Here is a 22,431-nt window from a genome sequence, read left to right as displayed (position 1 = left end):
TTATGGGTCTGGTTTTGACATGATGAAGTCACTGGGGTTTGGAGAGCTGTGTATTTGCAAATCACCTAAAGCAGCAGTCTTTTGCTACAAGCTGCCTTGGCTTTTCAGGGCTTAATGCATGGTGTGTAGCTGATATTTACTTCCCTTGTAGTTTCCACCTGCAGAAGAGGATAAGGAATGGAAGGGCACTTGATAGCTGTTTATGGCAGGGAAAGCACTTTTGTGGGGGCCCTTGGGTAGCTTCTGCAAATACTGGTTTGAAAGTCTGACCTGAATAGAATTAGTGCTGTGGAAGGTTGCAAAATGAAGTCCAAGGAGCCCAAGTCTTATAAATTACACAGATCATTGGTGTTGAAGAGAAGAATCTAATTTTCCTGGAGTTTTCAGTGAGTGTAACAGTTAAAAATAATTTTTCTATTATTTTTGTTCTCCCAGTGGCTTGTGAGGTCTACAAGTAGGATCATCTTAGACTTAGTAGTGCACAGGTGCAACCAAAAATACTGTTTTGTTAGGTTCTTTACAGGTTAAGTATATAGAAATTCTTGCAAGCAGGACACAGGAAGGAAACAATACCATTGTCATTTAGCATGGTTTACAGTCAATATGAAGCATGCATTGTTGCCAGTTTTTTTCCCCATTTGTAGGTATTGTAATAGTGACAAAACTTTAGGAGAAGGATTTTGATGTTAATGTATATATAGAAGGCTGTAAAAAGAGTGTTTTGGTTGAAACATGGGTGGTTAGAAGACGGAACTAACTACTGTGTGTGTAGAGCAAATGGCAAAGTATTGAGGTGGGTGGTTCACTGCTGCTGAAGGTACCATCCTGTGGTTTTGATTAGGGAGACCGCTTTATTGACGACTTTTTGAGAGTGACATAGTAGGATCATCACTACTTCTAGGTATGGAAGGGCCTAGTTGTTGAACTTTCAGTGCTGGTAACAGATGGTGACTGCTGGTGTTGTGCCAGAAAAACAGTTAAGAATCTAAAGAGCTTTATGCACTACGGTGATATATCTGAGCATGTAGCTGGAAAAGTACTATATCAATTCAGTTGAAGGCAGTGAAAGGGTGCTGCGGTGGAGTGTTTGAAGTGTTTGAAAAAGTTTGAGATGATTAAAAGGCAAAGACAGTAAAAAGGACTTCTATGAGTGCAGCTTTTATTGGACTTATAATTCCCCATGATTCCTATTAATTTGAATTTCTGTATAACAGCAATACACAAGTTTGGGGCAAGTGAGAAAGTGCAAAACTGCTGTCTTTGCATACATAAAGCCTAGCACTACAAACAACGTCTCTTCCAGGGCTGCAGACTTCCCAAAATTCTTTCTAGTTGTTGGAGCTCCAGAGGATTAATGCAGTCAGTAGTATCAGTGTTGTGTGCAAGAACTGTGGGATGGGCAAAGGAGAAATGTTTAAAAAAATGTGTAATTTTTTTTAACATGTAAAAAGTACATTAGAAATTACACTACTCATTTAAAAGCTTTAAAGCCAATAATTATTCATGTGGAAATGGGAAGTCTTGGTGGCCACCAACATGACCTGATTTCACATTGAGTTCAAACCATTCACATCTCTGTAATGCTGAATGAAATGTGCAGGGAGTTGTGGGTATCTCAGCGGTATACGTAACGTACCTTTGAAATACACAATACTGATATGTTTGGCAGGATATATAAACTTCTCTGGTGCTGGCAAAACAGTCTTTCCTTCCTGCTCCAAGGTGAAGTCCAAAAATAAACACCTCAATTTATTATAAATTGTCTGTGTGTTAGATGTTGTCAAGGGCTCTTGAGTTAAACATGCTTGAAATTTTTAGATCGGGCTGGTTTGTGATATGATGTGACAAAGTGGAATTGGAAAATTTTGACAATGGTATTGCATTTTATCATTCTTTCAGTCACTGAAATGAACAGACCCGTATTCTCTTATCCCTCCCAAGCCCCTCTTTGAACCTACTGCCTGATAAGCGTCAATATAGAATGGGAAAAAACCAAACCCTTGTTGAAGAACAGTTTTCATCCTGTCCCCCTAAATGCCTGCATGTCTGAGTTGATTTTCCTTGTGTTCTAACAGTAGCACTGCAGCGCTGTAGGAGCATCTTTGGCAGCTTGCTTTCAGGCCTGCAGTTTGGCTTTTGTGTGCTTTGCACACAAAATTCTGCTCTGGACCGAAAGGTGTAGGCATTTTTGTTGCTGCTGCTCCTTTTTTTTCCAGTGACAGCTTTATTAGATGCCATAGTTATAAAAAAAACCCCAAACCAACCACATTTCTCCAGAGGGATGCCTTCAGAAACCTGCAGAACTTTTCTGCTGAGTTGCGTGCTAGGTATCTCTATTTTATCAGGGACTACTGGGTGTCAAACTTTCACTCTTACGGTCTGATTGTCATTGAGTGGGGCTCACCTTTGTATATGGCTGACAGAGTAAATGAAACTAGGCAGTGTTTTGCCATGCTGTCCTCAATCAGACTGAGAAATGAAACAGAAAGGAAGCTTTAAGGATAAGGTATTTTCACCTCTCAGGAAGTGATTTTAGATCAGTGTTCAGAATTCTGGTACCCCTGATCAGGGATAGCTCTGTTGTGTCACACAAATACGCTATGAGTCTGGTCCTGCGGGGCAGCAGATTTCTCGGTTATAGGAAGACGGGTTTATAGCACTGCAGTTCTGAAATCAGAAGTATGATGTAAATCTGGAACTCAGCATGAAGGCAGAGCATCAAGTCCTTCCTGAAAAGTCATCCACTGGGTGAACTAAAAAGGAGTATTTGTGTAGGCAGCTTTTGGTTTGGAAAACTAACATAAGTATTAAGTAACGTTTTTTGGCTTGTGTTGCATCACTTGTTAAGTGATATTGGTTATACAAGTAACATTCTAATGCTCTGCTGTGCCTATAAGAAAGGTGTGTGTGAGCCTTCCTGTCTCAATGCCAGTTCTCTTTACTTTCTGAAAGAGATGACGACTCAGCAAGCTACAAAAGCCCTTATTAGGGACTTGGATTTTTGGGCTGTATTCTTCTAAAGCTAGTATCACCTGTCCTCTGAAGTTTGAAACTAGTGCAAACTGCTCAAATCAGTAGCTAAACTGTCTGGGTGACATCATCCTCTGTGCTGCCATCTCGTTTGAATTGTTTGAGAGGGCTGGAGCAGTTTAGAGCAGCTCAGAAGCCTTAGATTTAACTTCAAGTTAGAGGGACTTATTTGGTGCAAGCACTGGCTTCTGGTGCACCCCTGACAGTCACAGGGTCTGGAGCACATAGGTCAGTGCAGCCATCAGGAAGGCCTCTGGCATGCGAAACTCGGGGGACTGTAAGGCTGGGGCATGTCTACGTGCACTGTAATCCTAGGAAGAGGATGGGGAGAAGCAGCAGAAATAAGTTTGTGCTGAGGTCCATGTTACCAGAGCGAGGTATGTGCTGATGTTTCAGCTAGCTGGTGGTGAGCCAGGGCTCTACAAGGCTCCGAGGGTTCCTGAACTCCAGCACAGAGCCGCACTAATGCAGCACAAGTTTCTAGGATGGGTTTGACCTCAGTGTGTGGGCAGGGGAGTGTGGGTCAGTCTGCACCTCTCTGTGCAAACCTGCTCTGTAACTGCGGCTAGCACCAAAATGAGTTAGTTCAACAACAGCCTGGCTATTCTGCACTACGCAGTCACCCCTGTGACTGCAGTGCAGATATTTGCAGGGTTATGCTCTGGGGTTTGGCCGCTACATCCAGGATTTGGAGGGTGCAGAAGTTGAATAAAGTTGTGCTTGGGCTGCAGTTTTTGCTCTGCACCTCTGAGAGCGCCAAAATAAAATCTCGTATCTACAAAAAGCTACGGAGGACAAAATTGGATGAGAAACAGAACAACCTAATGCATTCCGAGAAAGCAGATATTAAGAAAACTGTTAGAAATAGTGTTTTATGTCTCTAAACTATTTATAGTGTAGTCATGATGTCTCCAAAGAGAGCAATACTATATCACCAACATTTGATAGTGGTGCTCTGAATAAAGAACAGAATGCAAGACAGTACAGATGGCTGACAGACTGCAGCAAATTCCAGCTAATGAAGAAATGCAGTATGTTTGTTTACATGCAGGTTGAAACAGTTGGCTGTTAAAATGGGTTTTAAATCCAGCTCTGAGCTGTGTAAACATAGATCACCCTTATGCAACTAATAATAAAATATATTTTGCATTTAAAAAAAAATGCTTCCCTTTCAATAGCATTGCTACACTTGGTTAATTTGACTGTTCTGTATTCAATGATTTTCAGTTCATGTGCAAATTAATGCTGCAAGAAACAAAACCATTTACTGAGTGAATTTATATATAGCATCAAATCGTAAATCTATATCCATGAGGTGCAAGTTTTATGATTAGGCTCTGGAAAAAAGAGATGGTTTTGGTAAATTTTGCAATGCCCTGGATATAGAATTCAAACAGAGGGAACAATAAAGAGCCAGGCGTTCTGCTGAACTACTTCATCCAGTGGATCAGGTCCTAATTTTGCTAGCAGTTTACATTGTGAGTAATTGGGAAAAAAAAGACTGATTGCTGAATTTTAGCAGTGACTTTCTGATCCTACTAGTTGTTCCTCTGCCTCCTTCAAAAAAGTGGCATTTTTTAGCCAGCAAATCTATTATTATTTAATATTAGCACAGTGATGCTGTACAATAAGAATACTGCAATCTCTTGTGTATCAGGGAGACAGACACAGAAAGAGTGAAATGAAGAATTATTAGTTTATGTTTTTCTGTAATGTGCTTCCAAAGTGCATGATTTACTTGTCAGAGTATTTCTGAAAGTAAGTTTGTTTTACTAGGGCAACATTCATCTCATTTGCTATTGTATTTAGAAGTATTATCTGTATTACAGAGAGCTATTAAAATTCTAAAGCATGTTTCAGGAAGATGTTTCAAATGTAACTTATTTCCTTCTTGTTTCCCTTGCTGATGGGTGTTTAGAATGCATTTGCTGGTGTTATCAAAAAATGCAAATGTAGCTTTGTTTTCAACAGCAGGCAGTTGTTCTGCTGTTGACCAAAGTGGGGTTGGTACCCAGGTTGCCTGCTGATGAACAGAAAGCAGTAAATAGCATGGTTTGATGTTTTTGTTCTTTACTATAATATTTAAAGTCCTACAATGCAAATAATGTGCTATGCTACTAAAGCATTGTATGACTGCAGAGGGTGAGGGAAGTCACTTTGTTGTGTGGTTGGCTTTAATAAGTGTGTATGTGCATGTCTGTGCAAATGGTAATCCTCATATGTGGGCTGTATATAGAGACCAGAAAGTCCTCTTGAGATGTATACACACATACATGTGTATAGTTTATGCTGACGAGGTGGGTTTTTCACTTCACAGATTGTAGTGTGATGGACAGTTGCTGATTCATGGAGAAAAACAACCCTCCTGCCAAGAACTGGAAATCTGCCATCATGCTAAATGATCTGAGATCCCACTCCCATGAGTATGTGTGGATTTGCAAATCAACCCAGAGTCAGCCTACTAAACACAGTGACATTGAAAGTAACCATTGAAACCAATGTTTCTTTTTGTAGTTTTTCTCTACTCTGATTCCATACTCTGTGACTAAGAAGTAATTCAATGATTGCATCTTAGATTATATGCCCGAAAGTGCTTTCTTGATTTGCCAGGTATCTACGAGTCTCTGCTTTTCTATGTGAACCAGGATCCATTCTACCGGCTGTAAACAGCCAGAATATTTTTTAACAGATGTTCAAGCAGTAGCAATTCAGATTAGAGCCTGGGATTCCTAGAGAGTTTTTCTTTGATTAAAAAAACAAAACCAAACCCAACAAGAACAAATGCTTTAGAGAAGGGAATACATCATAGCAGGGTTGAATGAATGTTTGGATGCTAATATTGAGAATTTACAAGTTCACACAGAAAAAGCAAACAAACAAATATATAGACTCTTGAAAGGATATAAACTCTTATGGACTCTAAAAATAGACTTTATAGGTTATTCTATAGCTGTCTAGTGAGGTGTCTGTGAAGCACCTCTCACTGGAGTGGGTGATGTGGTATAGTAATTAATTTGCTCTTCCTAAAGTCCCAGGCTTTTTATGTATTCTTTACTTGAATTGTGTAGGTTAGAGAAGTGACTTGCAAAGGTCTAGGTTTAATCTTGTGGTCAGTAAGCTAAAATTGAATGAGATGTAAAATTAATCCTAGGGAAAATCTGTCAAGAGGATCTCTGCTTTGTCAGGCTCTTTGCCCTGGGGCTGCCCTGAGGGTGATCCTGTTATCTCTCTAATAAATAACAAGACAGCAAAATAATCTTAGTTTTGTTTTTGAGGTTTGTCCATAGGTAGCAACAAAGAAGCTACCTACCTCAAAATACCTGCCTTGTTTGCCAGGTGTCTGTGAGTTGTGGTAGATCTGTCACTAACACCTGTCCTAACTGTGTCCTTCCTGAAGAGTCCTATTTGAATTCTGTCTACTTGTCTTGGGTTTAAATGTGAAATATATGGTATGAGTGAAGAATGTGTTATCTAGACCAAGCTTGATGATTCTGGTCTAAGAGGTAGGCTGCTTATTGGTAGTGGTGTTACCCGCTAACAGGTAAAAGACAAAGTCTGTAGTAGATTTACAATGTTGAATTTCTTCTGTGTCTACGTAGCTGCTAGACTAAAGGTGCTGCTTTACGTAAGCTGTTCTTCTTGCAAGGTTCCAATGTCATAAAAAATTCAAGTCTGGATTGCGTCTTCCTTCTGAAGATGAGAGGTGCCTCCTTGGGTCAAAGTAATGAGTGATGAAATTTAATTACCTTGTACATTATTATAATGACTCATATATTTATGGGTGCCTGTGGATGAAATCTGGATGAATTGCACATTCTAATAGATGTTTAATTTTGTTTTCTCTTGCTTTTGGCTGGTATCACCGCACTTAGTGGATAATCAGACTACTTGTTGCAAAGATTTTACATAAGCACTTTGGAGTCAGTTTTTGGGAATCTTTAGTTGAGTCAATAAATTAGTGTGATTATGATAGTGGAAGTAAAAAAACTGTCAGTTTGTATGGCATGTGCCAAGCTACAAGAATTTTTTTGCAACAGTAATTGCTCCCCAGCAAAACTGGCCATATTGCATATGAATGAATTCCTGCAAAGGATTGAAATTACGGTTGGCCATGTTGTACACTGGGACTGCTTTGTGAATAATTGTTCTTTGTGCTCAGTGCCTTGCATAATATCCTCTGTAAATGGTCCAAACTTGTAAGTCATTCATTGCCCCAAAGCATCTTGTCTCTTATGAGCCATCTGATGTGGCCATAGTTAATTTCCTAATGCTGCTTTTATTTATTGTCAATGCTAAACATACATTTGTGCTGGTTTTAGAATTTTTCAAATTCAGTGTTTCAAATCTTAAGATTAGTAATTTAAAATGTTTTGGTGTAATGATTCTGAACAATTCTCAAAGCTTGTTTTTGATACAGAACTGAATTTTACAGCTACAAAAATATTCCATTGAGTAGAAACAGTGTTGGGCGAAAGAGAGAGATGGTAAAGCACTTACATATTTCATATCTCAGTGCCTTCTACGTGCAAAATATTAGCAGCACTTTTCACGTGCATATGATGCACCTGCATTGGCTGTATTCGCATGCAGAATCTGTAGTTAACTTAAGTGCCCAGGAAGTGTAGACTTGTAGGATGATGAATTACTACGTTAAAACTTATGGGCTTAGTAATTGGGTTCTTTAACTGAGGCCCAGGTTATGGCCATTTGTTGCGATATTTCCTTGTAAAACAAAGTTGTTTTTTTTTTTTTTTTTCAGATAAATGGAGTACAATCAACCACAAATTACTTAGTCTCAGAGATATTCGCATATTAGATCTTAACTTTGGAGCCCGAGCAGTCCTATCTGTCTAGTGTAATAGTGAATGTCCCAAAACAAACTTTACCCTCATACGCATATGTGCAAGTAATGTTTGAAGTTAATTGCAGGTGGCTGTGTCTGAGGGAGGAATTTGGTTCAAGTATATGTAAGAATATGATTTTAATAGCTGTAATGAGATTAAGCTTACAGTTTCACTGGACATTAAGGTGTAGAGCCCTTCTCTAGTGAGAAATAAATGACAGTGGGAGGAATTGTGGCAGGTTTTAGGTGGCACAAGATATAAGATTGATTAGGTAATCTGGAGAAAAGGTACTAGATCTAATAGCTTTTTCCATTTGCAGCACTTGAGTAGAAAATATCTTTGGATTTACTTTATGCCTAGCAGATTTAGTAGATTTAAAATGAAATATCATCATTTAAATCTTTTGAACACCTTCTTGTTGTTGCATTTGATATAAGTTTATGAAAATTACTTCAGTTTCATTAGGCTTCGTTGATACAGTACTTTTCCACTGAATTTACTAGGAGCTTGTGAATGTGTTGTAACGAACTGCACTGCAGGCTGCAGTATCTGATTGTCATGCCAGGAGCATCACTAGCGTAGAGCTAAATAGAGATTGGTGAGGAAACTGGGTCAGGAAACAGGCCTACTGTACCTGCAGAGACTGCAGAGTGCAGTAGCAAGAAGCAGAGTGTCCACAGCATGGCACTGTCTTACAAAACATGGGAGACGAGATTGGTTGAGGATGTGGTTAGGATAGTGGGCATGTCTGGAAACTACAGATGCTGCTGCTTTTGTTCTCCTTTCTCTCTCCCGTATACACACTTGTTTTGTTGGGTAATTTTAGGAGTGTCCATTTTGCATTTTCTTTCTCTGCACAAAAACATCCACGAAAACATTTTCAGAGACTGAAACTGTTATGCCCTATGAGACATTCTGCTAGAAGCATGCCTGCTGTTTTGTGTGAGACAGTGTTAAATGTTGCTTAGGAGCCTTTCATACACTTCTCAGATGTAGGAGAGAAAAAGGCATGTAGTATGCTTCTCTGTAGACCTTGGTGCGGTTGTTTAAAAAAGGTTTTTCAGAGCATGTCTTGCTTCACTTGCAGATCCAGTCTTGCTGGAGGTGACATTCAGAATAAAATCACAGTACAAACAGAAAAGGAGCTGTAAAAAATGAAGCATCTCTAAGCAACCAGTGGGACCTGCCAAAATTACCCAAAAACTGGAAACTACATAAATTGAATGATAAACACAGAAGAAAGGAAGAAAAAAAAATCCACAAAGAGTCGTTATTAGAATTTTGCTCAAGTGTAAAAGGGAATGGTGAAACAAAACAAAAACAAAAACAAAACAAAAGTTGTTTTGTTTCCTCTGCTGCCTGCCTTGGTCTCTGTGGCGCTTTATTGCTATGGCTCAAAAGAGTTATTTTTTAAGATTTTTGGTGTGCAGGGAACGTTAATTGGACAGGAAAAAATAGTGTATTTTATTCTTCGGCATAATTGGTTTGATTATTTAGTTTAGGTAAGAAGGAATGCCTTTTTTTTTTTTTTATCCTTGAGATTTGAGACCTATGAGTAAAAAAGCAAGCTAGGAAAGTATTTGTCTTATTTTCACTTGTAGAAGTTCCATACTAAAATGGAATGTTTTTCAGGTATCTTTTGGAGTATGAATCAATTATCAATACAGAAAAAGGAAGAGGACTTGGTTCAGACTTTAGGTGCCAAAGCCTGCAAAGTTCTAAAGTTCTCAGCTTCTCCTGAAGCTTCTACCACATTGGTGAAGGGTTTGTATCCAAACACTTGTTGACTTAGTAGAAGGATTGCCATTGATTAGGTTAAAATAAAAACAATGGAGGAGAAAAGAAGTAGTTTACTTGCTACCCTGTCTATCTTAAGCTTTGGATCTCTAGGGCATAATGAAAGAGGGAGATGGGACACGGGCACCATTTTGCACTAAGAAAAGCAGAACAATGCAGAGGACATTATCATATATCTCCAATCTACTTTAATTAATCTTGGCTTGAATTTTAAATACTACATCCACATTGGTACAGCATGAAGACAAGGCAAATGGCTATTCTGCCAGTAACTTTCTCATTGTGATTGTAGGCAAATCAGTTGTGTGGAGCTCTCAGACCACTGAGGAGTCTGTGTTTTATTTTGAGATGCACGTGGAATGCTATTGAAAAATGTGTTTGGAAACAAGGCTTCAGTTTGCAGGCAGCTTGAGTACTCAGAAAGAGTCCTCCTCAATGCCATAATTTTCAGTCTGTGTAATACATGAATGATAACATTTCAAAGGGAGGAGAAATGCCTCAGACTGAGACAGCTTCAGTTACTGTAGTGGTATAGACAATTTAGGGAACTGAATATATAAAAAATCATGGACTCTAGCAGTGTTAGTTTTATGTTTAAATCTGAGGGCAGTTCTGCTGTGATAATTCAGCAGAGTAATAAAAATAAAACTTTCCCAACTATTGTCATTGCAGATAAATCCTCTGAATTTCCCAGTGCAGATTACTGAAATGGGCAGTGTTCTGTCTCACTGCTGCTTTTCAGAATCACCTGCTCTGGGAAAAGATTAAACGTCTTATGGTTCACGTTCTGCCCTGCCTTTCACATATTGCACTGAAGAGATTTTTCTAACTTATCTGATTCTGCATTTATACAGTGCTGTAAGCTATTCCGTCTTAAAATGGTGAGCATAAATGCAGAGGGGTAAGCAAGCATGTGCTGACTGTAGCAATGACAGCATTCCCTGGCTTTCACTCCAAAGGGAAATGACTTCACCTCTAGAAGACAATTTGCAATGTGTACCACAGGCTGTGGACGAGATCACATAGTGCCTTATGTGCTATTTATTGCAAACACCAAGTAAAGGTGTTGCTAAGCCCTCAAGGCTTTTCCCCTTAGTTCCTGTTTTGTTTTGCCTGTAATTGTGGATATGGAGCTAATGTGGTAACCAAGGAGAAGGTGAGACTGCATGTGGTCTTTGCCTCCTTTCAGGACTTTGGCTGCTTGTCCTGTCTTGTTCCTGAGACCTGCAGTTGTGTCACTCAGCAAGTTGTTTCCCCTGAGCAGCGTTTTGCTGGTCACGCTTACTAGCTGGATCAAACTCTTTTGAACAGAAATGTTGGTTTAAAATAGCACTATTAGAGTGAAAGGCACCCAACCCCCTTGACATCTTTGCAGTGTGTTATGACGGTCTGGATTCAGAATGAGCAGGGAGTAGAGTAGCCCAAATTTTTAAAACTCTGGCATAAATCATGCTCCATTGCACTGTTTTAGACACAAAAGAAGCTTTTTTAAAAGATGCTGCTTGTCTTGCAATTTCCACTTACTATCAGTTTTAAAAGTAGGCTATTTGAGCTCCTAGATATGTTATTTAACTGTGTTAAATTTTAATCAGACCTCATTTAAAAAAAAAGAAAATCTCCCTCTGGAAAGACTAGATCCTTTGACAGGATTGCAGGCAGACCTTTAGAGGGTTCTTCAGAAATCTGCATCTTTTGAGGAGATATGATTTTATTGTTAGCTTTTTTTTTTATATATATTAAACTCTCTGGGCTCACCATGGAAGTGAACAGTGTTCATGCTGTTCAATTCTGACAACTGGTGAATGTCACCCATAAGGAAAGAGATGGACTTGGCTTTCCTTCTGGCAACCCGCAGCAAGGTTGTAGTAACTGAGCTGAAGCTCGAGGATGCAAGGCATGGCCAGTCACTGCATCTGAGTCTACTGAGTCCCAGTGGCCAGCCCTTGTGAAAAGCTGAATCTCTATGAATTGTGCTGTCTGGGGTGGCACAGCTTGATGAAAATGTGAGAATGAATACGTGACACCCTTCTGATTGCTGAGAGAAGTGCTTTCAAATATTTTTTCATACATATAGTGCTACAAGAAGTTCTTCAAGAACTTCCCTCTGAAATTAAATTTTGAGGTTAATTTCCTCTTTTAAAAGAAAAAAAATAGTATTTTTAAGGTTTGTTTTGGAAAATTATGCTGCTAAATTCTGGAGTTTACAATTGGCTTTTAGCTTAAGATTGCAGTTGTGTGCAGGATTATGTAAATTACTCACTTGTTTTCCTTATTGTAGTAGAAAATGGCATTTCATAAAATTTGTCTTATTTTCATGTCTCTCTTTTTTTTTAAAAAAAACCCCAACCAACCCCAACCCAAAACCATGTCGGTTTACTAACTGTTGTCTTTCAGACTAAAAATACAATATCGGTGTCTCTAAGACCACTGATCAAAACCTTGAAAAATCCATATTAAAAATGAGAATTTCCTCAAGAAACTTTGCATCAGTTTGAATTCAGCAATGTGAACCCTTGTTCACAGCAAAAACTTGTCACAAGATCACTTACCATAACACTGTGCTGGCCAAGAACATCTTACAATAATTTAACTTTTGTTACTAATGGAGATGATGGTGTTCCCAGTGCTTCAGATGTTCTGTACTTGCTGCTTCTGCCCTTGCAACTAAAACAGTCTGAAAAGCTGTGGCCAATCACAAATTTTTCTAATGTAATTCTTAATTTCAGCCTCTGTGGTCTTGGAGTTTCTCCCATAACTAATGTACAACGTTTTCTCCTCTGATTTTGAATGTGTACTCTTGCTCTTCAAAACTGCTGTATTAAGCTGTATCGGCAGTACTTGATTGTCACTTCATTGGGACACTTTATTAACACGTGGATGTCTTTCACAGATAATGAGATAGTTAGACCACGTTTCCTTGTGCCTAGTATGCTACTGCTTCTGATCACTTGACTTCAGACTCCTTAACATCCTTATTGTTATTTTAAATTCTCCCTTATGTTCAGACCTGGTGCTATAAATATATGAGTAGGAGTGGCAGACTTCTGTTTTGAGTTAACATTTCTCTTCCTTGTATTTTGCTTTTAAGATATGTGGTGTTTGAATGATGAGGAGCAGTGTCTTACTTAGGCTAGAGACAAAAGGCTTCCAGACAGTCCTAAACCTTGGTCAGACGTTCACTGAGGAAAAGGGGAGTCAGGCCATTTCTTCTCTTCTCTTAGAAGAAAAGAATTTTGAATCTATCCTTATTTAAATGCAGTAGAGAAGTTAATATACAAATCCCTATCTTTTTCTCCCCAACAAATACTTAAAAAGCTGTAAAAAACTTTTGGTTCTCTAAGAAAGAAAGCGGGGGGGAAAGAAGGCCTTATTGAACAATTTATTAGGTCCTTCTGAATGCACATTTAGGAATTAATTGCTCCTAATCTGTATAGGTTTTCCTTTGGTGATCACAGCATTTGGCCTTGTTAAACCTCATCCCATTGGCCCATCGATCCAGCCTGTTCATATCCCTCTTTAAACCCTCCCTACCTTCCAATAGATCAGCACTTCCTCCCAGTTTAATTTTGTCTGCAAACTTACTAGGGGTTCATTTAGTCCCTTCATCCAAGTCATTGATAAAGACATTGAACAGGGCTGGACCCAGCACTGAGCCCTGGGGGACACCACTTGTGACCATCCTCCAGCTGGAATTAACTCCATTTACCACCACTCTTTGGGCCTGGCCATCCATCTGTTTTTTAACCCAGCACAGGGTGCACCTGTCCAGATCAGTGGCAGCCAGTTTCTCAAGTAGGATGCTGTGAGAAACAGTGTCAAAGGCTTTACTGAAGTCCAAGTACACTACATCCAGAACCTTTCCCTCTTCCACCAAGCAGGTCACCTTGTCATGGAAGGTGATCAGGTTAGTTAGGCAGGACCTGCCTTTCACAAACCCATGCTGAATGGGACTGCTCCTGGTTGTCCTGTATGTGCTGTGAGGTAGCACCCAAGTTGACCTGCTGCATGACCTGGCACTGAGGTCAGACTGACAGGTCTGTAGTTTCCTGGATCCTCTCTCCAGCCCTTCTTGTAAATGGATGTAACAGCTGCAAGCCTTCAGTCCAGTGGAACACTCCCCGAGTCAGCCAGGACTGGTGGTAGATGATGGAAAGGTCTTTGTAAACACTTCCACCAGCTCCCTCAATACCCTTGGATGAATCCCATCCAACCCCTTAGACTTATGAATATCTAATTTGCCTAGCGGGTCTCTAACCATTTCCTTTTGGATCACGGAAGCTTTGTCCTGCTCTTCCTCCCTGTCTACAGGCTTGTGAGGTTGTTAGATCATCTTTCCCTTTTGCATGAAGTTCTGCTCCTTTGATTTGGAACATCCCAAGCAAGCTGGTTCGAAATGAGAAGTCATCTTTACAGTATATAGACACCTGTTGGATTTACCCTAGGACACTCTCGAATAGTTAGTTGTGTTACACAACTATGAGGGCTGGGAATCCCTTGCAGAATCCTCTCTGAAGGACCGCAGGAAAAGGAAAAAGCTGCTGCTTTTAAATGAAAATAGTAATTCTTTCCTGAATTCCCTAGAAACCTCCCTCAAGCTAGATGAATAGAGGTTTTTTAAAGCAGTTGTTTTGTTTGTCCTTTTCTAGTGTTGCTTCAGATATTTGGGTCTATCTTATGCAGCTGCATATGTAAAGTTTTTAAGAGCATACGGACAAGTGGGATTATGTAGTCATATCTTCTTAATATATGTTGGAGACCTTTACTCAAATTATTCCTGCAACAGGAATTGTTTTTTAATGTGATGACATCTCCCAGTCATGACTTTATATGGTGGAGGATTCAGCTTGGTCCTATTGACATTGTCCCAGTAGCTCTTTTTGTCTTATGCTTGCCTGTTCTTCCAGAGGTAAAGTTAATATGTATTTCGCAATATCCTTTATTAACAGAGGGCCAAGAAACCTGCAGGTTTTCTACAACTCATTAGAACTAACGTGATTCTTTTCCTCAAACTGTCAAGATTTGGATGTGTAATTGGATCTCTTCATCCCTCAGTAGGAGACAGTTTCTGAGCTGCCTGTCTTCTAGTGGAGCCTGAAACATTCTTTTCTAATGAAGCTATCTGGTATGATGTGACAGCCATTTGGTGAGAACTATATATACACAATTGATGCTGAAATTATCTATTGTTTGTCGTAACAGTATGTTCTTAAGTATGTCTTTGTCTTTTTAGTTGGGAAGACATAAATTTAGAAGCGGTCCTATTTAATTTGACTAGTTTTGATTCTTTGCCAACTTCTGATTTTGGATATTTGTATCCTGTAAGGAAGCTGTGAAGCAGTTCTATCTTGCCGTTTGATTATGCAAGGGGTTTCTTTTGCAGCTCCCCAGTTGAAGGAAATTGTGTGCCAGAAACTTGAAAAGGCCAAAGTTTAAAACCTCTTCCTCCTTTAGGCAGGAAGAGCTGATGAGGAAGTATTTTTCTGAGTGGTGTTTGTTTTATGTTTTGAACAAATCCTTATTCTTTATTTTTTTGTTTGGTAGTGGCAATTGATCACAGCTTAAATGTTTGAATGAGAAACAATTTCTTGCATCTCAGGGTATGCGAGGAATTACTGTGCTTTTCTTTATCTGATAAAACTAGGGGACCAAATGAAACAAGGTAAACCAACTCACTGGTGTAATTTAAGCTTACAAATTATTCAAATGATTTTTTTGTGACCAAATTTTGTTCAAGACACATACTGTACCAGATACTTTCACTGTCTTTTAATCGCATTAGTGAATGGATAAAAGTATGTGTAAAAATAAGCAGCTTAGATGTTTTCTGGTTTTATTTTCTAGTTTCTACTTGGATGTATTTTGAGGTGGTGATCAGTATTAGAAACTCTAGTCTCTTGTTGCAGAGAAAAATTGTGGCAGAATCATGCTGTAAATCTTTGAAGTTAGCAGTTGTAAAGAAAACAAACCAAAGGTTAGAGAACATTTGATTACAACACATCACAGTTTTATTCTGTTGTGAGTGACAATGCATTACCTTGCAAGCTGCTGCTGTCAGATGGTGCTGGGTGCTTTAAGAGCCCCGTTCCCTTGTAGACTTTTGGAGTGCTTTATTCTTCCCTGTGGTGTGGCTTTCATATCATTTCATGCAGGCATGTTCAAGACAGGTGCAAGATGTTGTCTGATCCATACAGATTTTTGTGTTAAGCAGTAATCTGAAAGTAACCTTGGTAGAAAACGAGAAGCTTTACTGAAAAATTTCCCTGCGATGCTGTTGCCAGGGCAACTGTGTCTATTGTGTGTGCTGTGTGTGTTTAGCTGAGTCTGGCTCCTAGATGCTGCAGTGTGGAAAAGCATTGCCTTTAGAAGTGCCTTCCCCCATTTTTGGTAGGTTTGAAGGCAGCAAAGGCTCATAAAGCCTCTCTTATAAAACTCATCCCTCCTATTTTGCTTGCAATTACTGCTAGTTTAGGCATATTGCTTAAAAAAACAGAACCACACTGAAAATGGAAGGGAAGGTGATGTCTTGCTGCAGCTCAGTCTCTCTGTTGCTCTGTAGTGGTAATCCAGCATGGTTTGCAGAGTCAGGCAGCGACATAACAGCAGTGCAGGGTACGTCTTGTTTCTTGCTCTGCAGAGAGAGAAGAGCCTTTTTTCTGTGACAGTGAGGTGGCAGTGATGAGCAGTGTAAGGCGACTGGAGAAGATGTATGATGCAAAGTGGAGGACTGCTTGGAAAAGAGCACACAGGGGTTGCCAGAAAGGTGGGCTGAAAAGACTGTTCGTCAGCAGAAGCCCTTTGTCTGTGTCTTTGGACACAGGTTATTCCTGATTTGTAACCATAAAATGTCAGCGTTCTCCTAAACCAAACCACCACCACCACTAATGAAAAAAAAATTTGCTTGATGGTGCTCTTTCTGCTACTTTGAGAGGCTGTAGGGGAGGGTGTTCATCAATTAGAATACCTCTCTGCAGTTTTACCTGCAAAATGTTATTTTTCCTTTCCTCGTAAATATTCTGCAAAGCAGTTTGCAGTATGTGCGTTTGTTTTCTGTGCTATGTTTTAGTGTCAGATGACTGGGGGGATCATCATTGTGCATTAAAGAGGCCCAAGAAGCAAAAAATTGATGTGGAAGTGAAGTGGGAAATAATTTTCTGTGATCAATCTAAAATGTATTAGGCTGATGAAATGCATTTCAGATTCAACGTTCACTTTCCTTTGCTGCATCTTCTTCCTGTGGAATGTGTAGACGCAGTAGGCTGGTAAGCCCCTCTCACCACAGATGATGAACATGTCCTGTTTTTTAAGTGAACCTGAAAGAGTCGTATGCCTTAGTTTGATGTGAGCTTTCACCCTCCCTATGGTCTCTAGTTCACAGAGGCTATAAAAATTCTTTATGAATCAAGATGGCCCCAGTTTTTGCTGCTGGCTACTGGGTTAATATTGCTGAGTTATAGAATAGGGCTCTGTATATTTTTATCTGTAGGTTATCTGAGTGAGAGAATGAAGGTGACGTGAGGAGATGCAAGTGACATGCCAAACAATGAAGCTGTGCTTGGGCAGCATCTGAATGGAAGCCAGGGAAATAATTTTTAATGCATTGCCTAGCTACTCATTTTCTTCCACTCCAAAAGAGTCTTTTGTTATCCAAGTGTATTTTTAGCCTTTTTTTTTTCAATCTGGTCAACATTTCATTCATGTTTGTGTTGAATACATTGTTCCTTCAGTTTCCAAGAGACCAATTCCTGTAGAGATGGAAACAATTTTGCTTAATTGCTGAGACTGAGGTGAATGTTATTACCCTTCACGATGACCTGAAAGAACCTTTTTCTTCAGGCATTCTCATGAACAACTTAGCCTTTGATGTTTCTTGGCTCCCTCTTGACTAAAAGGGAGCTTGTGTAGAAAAGTATGTGGAAAATCATTCTTTTAAAAATTGTTTTAAGAAGCATGATTTGTGCTCTCTGTAGATCACAGTCATATACTGAATTTATTCTTTATAAAGGTGTAACATAGTTCTGAACTTGTTTGTATTTCTTTTTGTTTTAAAATTAGCAGTGCCTTCTGTACTTAGGAAGGTTCAAAATAGAAACTTAGCTTCTAAGTATGGGCCTAATAATATGTCCCTAATAATGACGAATTCGAGGATATGCTAAATATGTTCTTCTTTATGAGTAAATTAGCAGTTGTAATCTGGTTTCTCTTGCATACAAGATTTGTTCCTCTCTAATGAGGAACTGCAGGTAATTGGGGAGGAAAAAAGGAGGAAACAATGTATGTTGAGCTTTTAAAACTTCGTAATTCTTAAAAGTAGGAGGGGGAAAGAGGTATTTTGCACTCCTCTTTACTTTCAGTTTTTGCTCCCTTTCAGTTTTAGAGCATCTTTTTACCCTTGTAGACTACAGAGTAAAGTCAACCAGGAAAATCTGCAAAATATTTTACTGCCTTATTTTCACTTACAAGTGATCTCAAACATACACCCCCCCCCATTTACTTGATCTTTTTCCCCCAAAAGCTTAGCTTAGTAGTGGTTCTATTTGTGGGCTGCAGTACTCACCAAGGAATGGAGTATGCCCTTTACCTCAGAATGCCTATAGGGTGCATGCAGAAGAAAAGTAGGAGGCTGCTGATGTGAAAGGAGAGAATGAATGGAAAAAGGAAAAATAGTCCAGAAATAGAGGATTATACATGAAAATGTGTGGTAAAGATTATTTTGTCTTTGTGGCATTTGCAGGTGCTTTGCTTCACCTCATACAAGTGATGTGAAGAATTCAACAATGAATGGATGGCCAGAATCTTCCTGCAGGAATGACAAATGATAACTGGCATTTGAGTTATAAGATGGTTTGATCCGCTGAGCTTGGGAATGGGTTACTTCCATCTCCAGCAGTAATCCTGCAAAATACTCTCTTGAGAAACTGGAGAGATGCAAGATCTTGCAAAAAAAATTTCAGGCTTTCCGTAATAAAAATGGTCACATGCTGTATGCAAAGATCACAAAGGTGTAGTGAATGAAAAAGAAATGAATGTATTGAAATATAACAGGAATTTACTCACAGGTAAAAAGTATTTTCTTGAATAATATTCAAAATAAGAGTATTTAATCCAAATATTTTTTATGTTCTAATGGTATCATGACTAGCTGAGCTCTACCTTATCCAGTAAGTACCACAGTATTTCAGCACTAGATTGAAAGGGCAAGTTGCCTAACACTGCCCTTCTAGTTTTTTTTTCATTTTGCCAGGTAGTTGGGAGTCAAGTGACACTGTGTACTTGCAACACTTCAGATGTTTTTTATGAAGTGAAATCTGCCACAGAAGATGAAATTCCTATATATTAAAATAGTTGAAAAATCAGATATTATTCTTTTTTCTGCTCCCTGAGGACAGTGGTTAAATGCATTTGGAGTCATTGGAAGTGACATGCTTCCACTCCACCGTTATTTGAAATGGTAACAGCAGGGCAGCCATGCCATACAGACGCCACCTCCATTAAGAAGTAGTTTATATTTAGAGCAGATGTTGGAGAAGCTGGGCAAAGGAGTAACTTTTAAAGCCTGTGTGCATCGGTGTATGTTGAAGAAAATATGATCTTGAGTTAGTGACTTTTGTCCAGGAAAGGTATTGTTTGCCAGAAAGCTCTTAAGTCAGAATGGCAAAAAACTTTGGCTACTGGCAAACTCCAACATTCATGGTATTTCAAATGTGTGAGCATTGTGTATAGGCATGAGTATGTGCGCTTTACCTCCTGCACAGGATGCTTGAACAATAGTTCTCAATCTCTCTCACACAATGGCCTTCATTGTGAGAGTAAAGCACTGATGAAGCTGTGATGGCTTGAGAGCTCAAGACATGAGGTGGGTGTTAGCTGTCATGCACTGATGCTTCAGTTTTATCAAGTATGAGAATGTCCAGGAGCAGGTTTCCTTATTGTTATTTGTGTACTTAGCTAGGCTGCATATGTCACTTCTTCTGAAAGATTCTGAAATAGGGTGAAGCGCTGCCTCTTGACTTCCATCTAAAGAGGGATGCTGTTTTGAATTATGAATACATGAGGTGGGTGCGTTTTGTAATTAGGGCTGAAGTCTGGTGGGCTGCTGACTTCAATATAACTTGTAGGACTTTTCTTCCATTGTAAAAATGCTGCTACTTTAATAAAAGATGTTAAAATTCCATTCTTCTGAGTTAGTGTAATTTTGTGTTCTATCTAGTGACAGACTATTGTATCAGATGAAGCTGTAATTGTAAAAGCACATATTATTTAAGCAGTATTTTCTAAACTGGAAGGAACACAGGTCTTGTAAAGGGATTTTTGGATCAGTGTGTTTCACAGTGACTCCCTAGATGTATCAATTAAAGAATGAGTTCCTGTCTTCAGCAGTTATCTTAAAGTATTGATTCATTTTTGTAATGCGTACATAGCACTGCTCATAAAATTTTATTTGAAAAATTGTCTTGTCTGTCTTGATGATTCCTGTGCACTGTTACAGAGACACTCTGTGAGAACTAAATGAAAAATGTGATTTAACAGTAGGAGGATGGTAGTCTGACTTGTGTGCATGTGGGAATGCTGTGATCTTACTGAGTAGCAGTTAGATAGATGACTTAATGCAGGAAGTCACCAGCACTATCTCTGTCCTACCCAACTTGCTCAAGTTAGCCAACTCCCTTGTAGCCTGTATCAAAGAATGAAATACTCTTCTTTAAGCAACTAAATATTTCAGTATGAAACCTTATGGAAAAATCTGTGTGATTATAGTGTCAAAATCATGGCATCATAGAATAGTTAGGGTTGGAAGGGACCTTAAAGATCATCTAGTTCCAATCTCCCAGCCATGGGCAGGGACACCTCCCACTAGATCAGGTTACCCAAGGCCCTATCCAACCTGGCCTTGAACACCTCCAGGGATGGGGCAGCCACAACTTCCCTTGGCAACCTGTTCCAGTGTCTCACCACTCTCATGGTGAAGAAGTTCTTCCTAATGTCTAATCTAAATCTGCCTCTCTCCAGTTTATACCTGTTCCCCCTAGTCCTACCACTACAAGCCTTTATGAATAGTCCCTCCCCAGCTTTCATGTAGGCCCCTTTCAGGTACTGGAAGGTCGCTACAGCATCTCTTCAGAGCCTTCTCTTCTCTAGGCTGAACAAGCCCAACTCTCTCAGCCTGTCCTCATATGGAAGGTGCTCCAGCCCTCGGATCGTCTTTGTAGCCCTCCTCTGGGCCCGTTCCAACAGCTCCATATCCTTCTTACATTGAGGATTCCAGAACTGGACACAGTAATCCAGATGAGGTCTCCCAAGAGAGGAATAGAGGGGCAGAATCACTTCCCTCACCCTGCTGGCCACGCTTCTTTTGATGCAGCCCAGGATACAGTTGGCCTCCTGGGCTGCGAGCACACATGGCTGGCTCATGTTGAGCTTCTCTTTGACCGGCAATATGTACGATTACAATTTGTTTCGGAAGAATCAAGTAGACTTGTAGTAGTCAAAGGGGTGTATTATATTAAAAACTTCATTATCCATTCCTCAGTCATTAACAAGTTGGGAATAAGAGGCTTTGTATCCTTAAGGGATGTCGAACACTTAAGAGAGGATTGGAAATTGTCTCCACTACTCTGAAACAAAACAATACGAGGCACTGACTGCAGCCTGCCATGAGCCACTACATCATGACCAGCTCCATCTAATAAGGATAGGAAAAAAACTGTGATAATGTGGGTGAGTTTACTCTCAAAGACAAATACAGGAGACTCTGCACTGTCAATACTAAAACGTAAACATGTCTAGTGGCAAAACATCAAACCTTAGCAAGGCAAATTTTACATTAGTAATAATTCCTGTTTTGCATTTGGGGAAAAAGCAGAAGTAACATACAGTGACGAGGCTCCTCTCTCTGTACTAGGATTTTCTCAGCCTCTAGAGGCAGAATTTTAAATATCAACAGTTCTGTTTCAGAGTTTTGAGAGACGACCAAAGCACTCTCCAGATTGTTGATATTTTTTTGCAAAATTCTGGGGAAGTTTCAGGAGACTGGTTGAAGGACAGTGCCCTACCAATGTTTTAAGAGGTTGAAGAAGATAAATCATTACATGCCTGTCAGCCTCGAATTTGCCTTGGCCAAAATAATGATGTGGCTGACATGAATTTTGAGCAATGAAAGTTTAAAGGATGGTAATATAGTTGTTTGCAGTGAGTATGTGGCAATGGAAAATATATCTTGTCAAACTAATGTGATACCTGGTTTTTATGAGATGAAAGTTGGATAAATGTTTCAATGTCAAATGCAGATGTAATATAGTTAGATTTTCAAATGCCCATGTAATGTACTTGGATTTCTGTCAGGCAGTTGGCTAGACAGTGTATGACATTCTGATCAGGAAGCTGTAAAGATACAAAATGGAAAGAACAACCACTAAAAAAATGAAAAAGCCATTAAAGTTACAAATTGGCTGTGAGAGGTCCTAGAAAAATGGCTGTAAATGGAATTCTTTACTAAATATGTGTTTTTCTAGTGGAGTTCCTAGTATTAAAAAAAAACCAAAACTGAATCAGACTGTTAGTCTACTTCAGGAGGGGTGACATGAGGCAGGTAGGCAGGTCAGCTTTGCCAAGTGTAGGGTCTCACATGTTAGAAAAAAGAATGCAGGTAGTAGTAACAGGAGTAGGAGCATCTTTGAAAGACGTTTCATTTGGGGTGGACGTCATCTGGGTTTGGTTTGTGGTGTTATGGTGTGGGCCGAAAGAGCGTTTCTCTTCTTAAAGA

General features: G+C 39.4%; 1 protein-coding gene across 7 annotated transcripts in view; it reads left to right on the top strand.

Annotated features, from left to right (window-relative positions):
* Positions 1 to 22,431, top strand: part of SERGEF (secretion regulating guanine nucleotide exchange factor) — a 157,559-nt gene that overhangs the window by 54,862 nt on the left and 80,266 nt on the right. Inside the window, exon 10 of one of the 7 annotated variants that reach the window (XM_069857722.1) lies at positions 18,403 to 18,752. The exons of the other annotated variants lie outside the window; for them this stretch is intronic. Within the exon in view, the coding sequence (XP_069713823.1) occupies positions 18,403 to 18,429 (27 nt within the window). The 3' untranslated portion in view covers positions 18,430 to 18,752. Of the gene's footprint in view, positions 1 to 18,402; positions 18,753 to 22,431 lie in introns of those variants that run through there. 7 annotated transcript variants of the gene reach the window in all.

This window comes from Phaenicophaeus curvirostris, chromosome 5, assembly GCF_032191515.1.
Source record: "Phaenicophaeus curvirostris isolate KB17595 chromosome 5, BPBGC_Pcur_1.0, whole genome shotgun sequence".
NCBI lineage: Eukaryota > Metazoa > Chordata > Aves > Cuculiformes > Cuculidae > Phaenicophaeus > Phaenicophaeus curvirostris.
The sequence above is the reverse complement of the archived record's forward strand: the minus strand, read 5'-3'. Positions and strand labels throughout refer to the sequence as shown.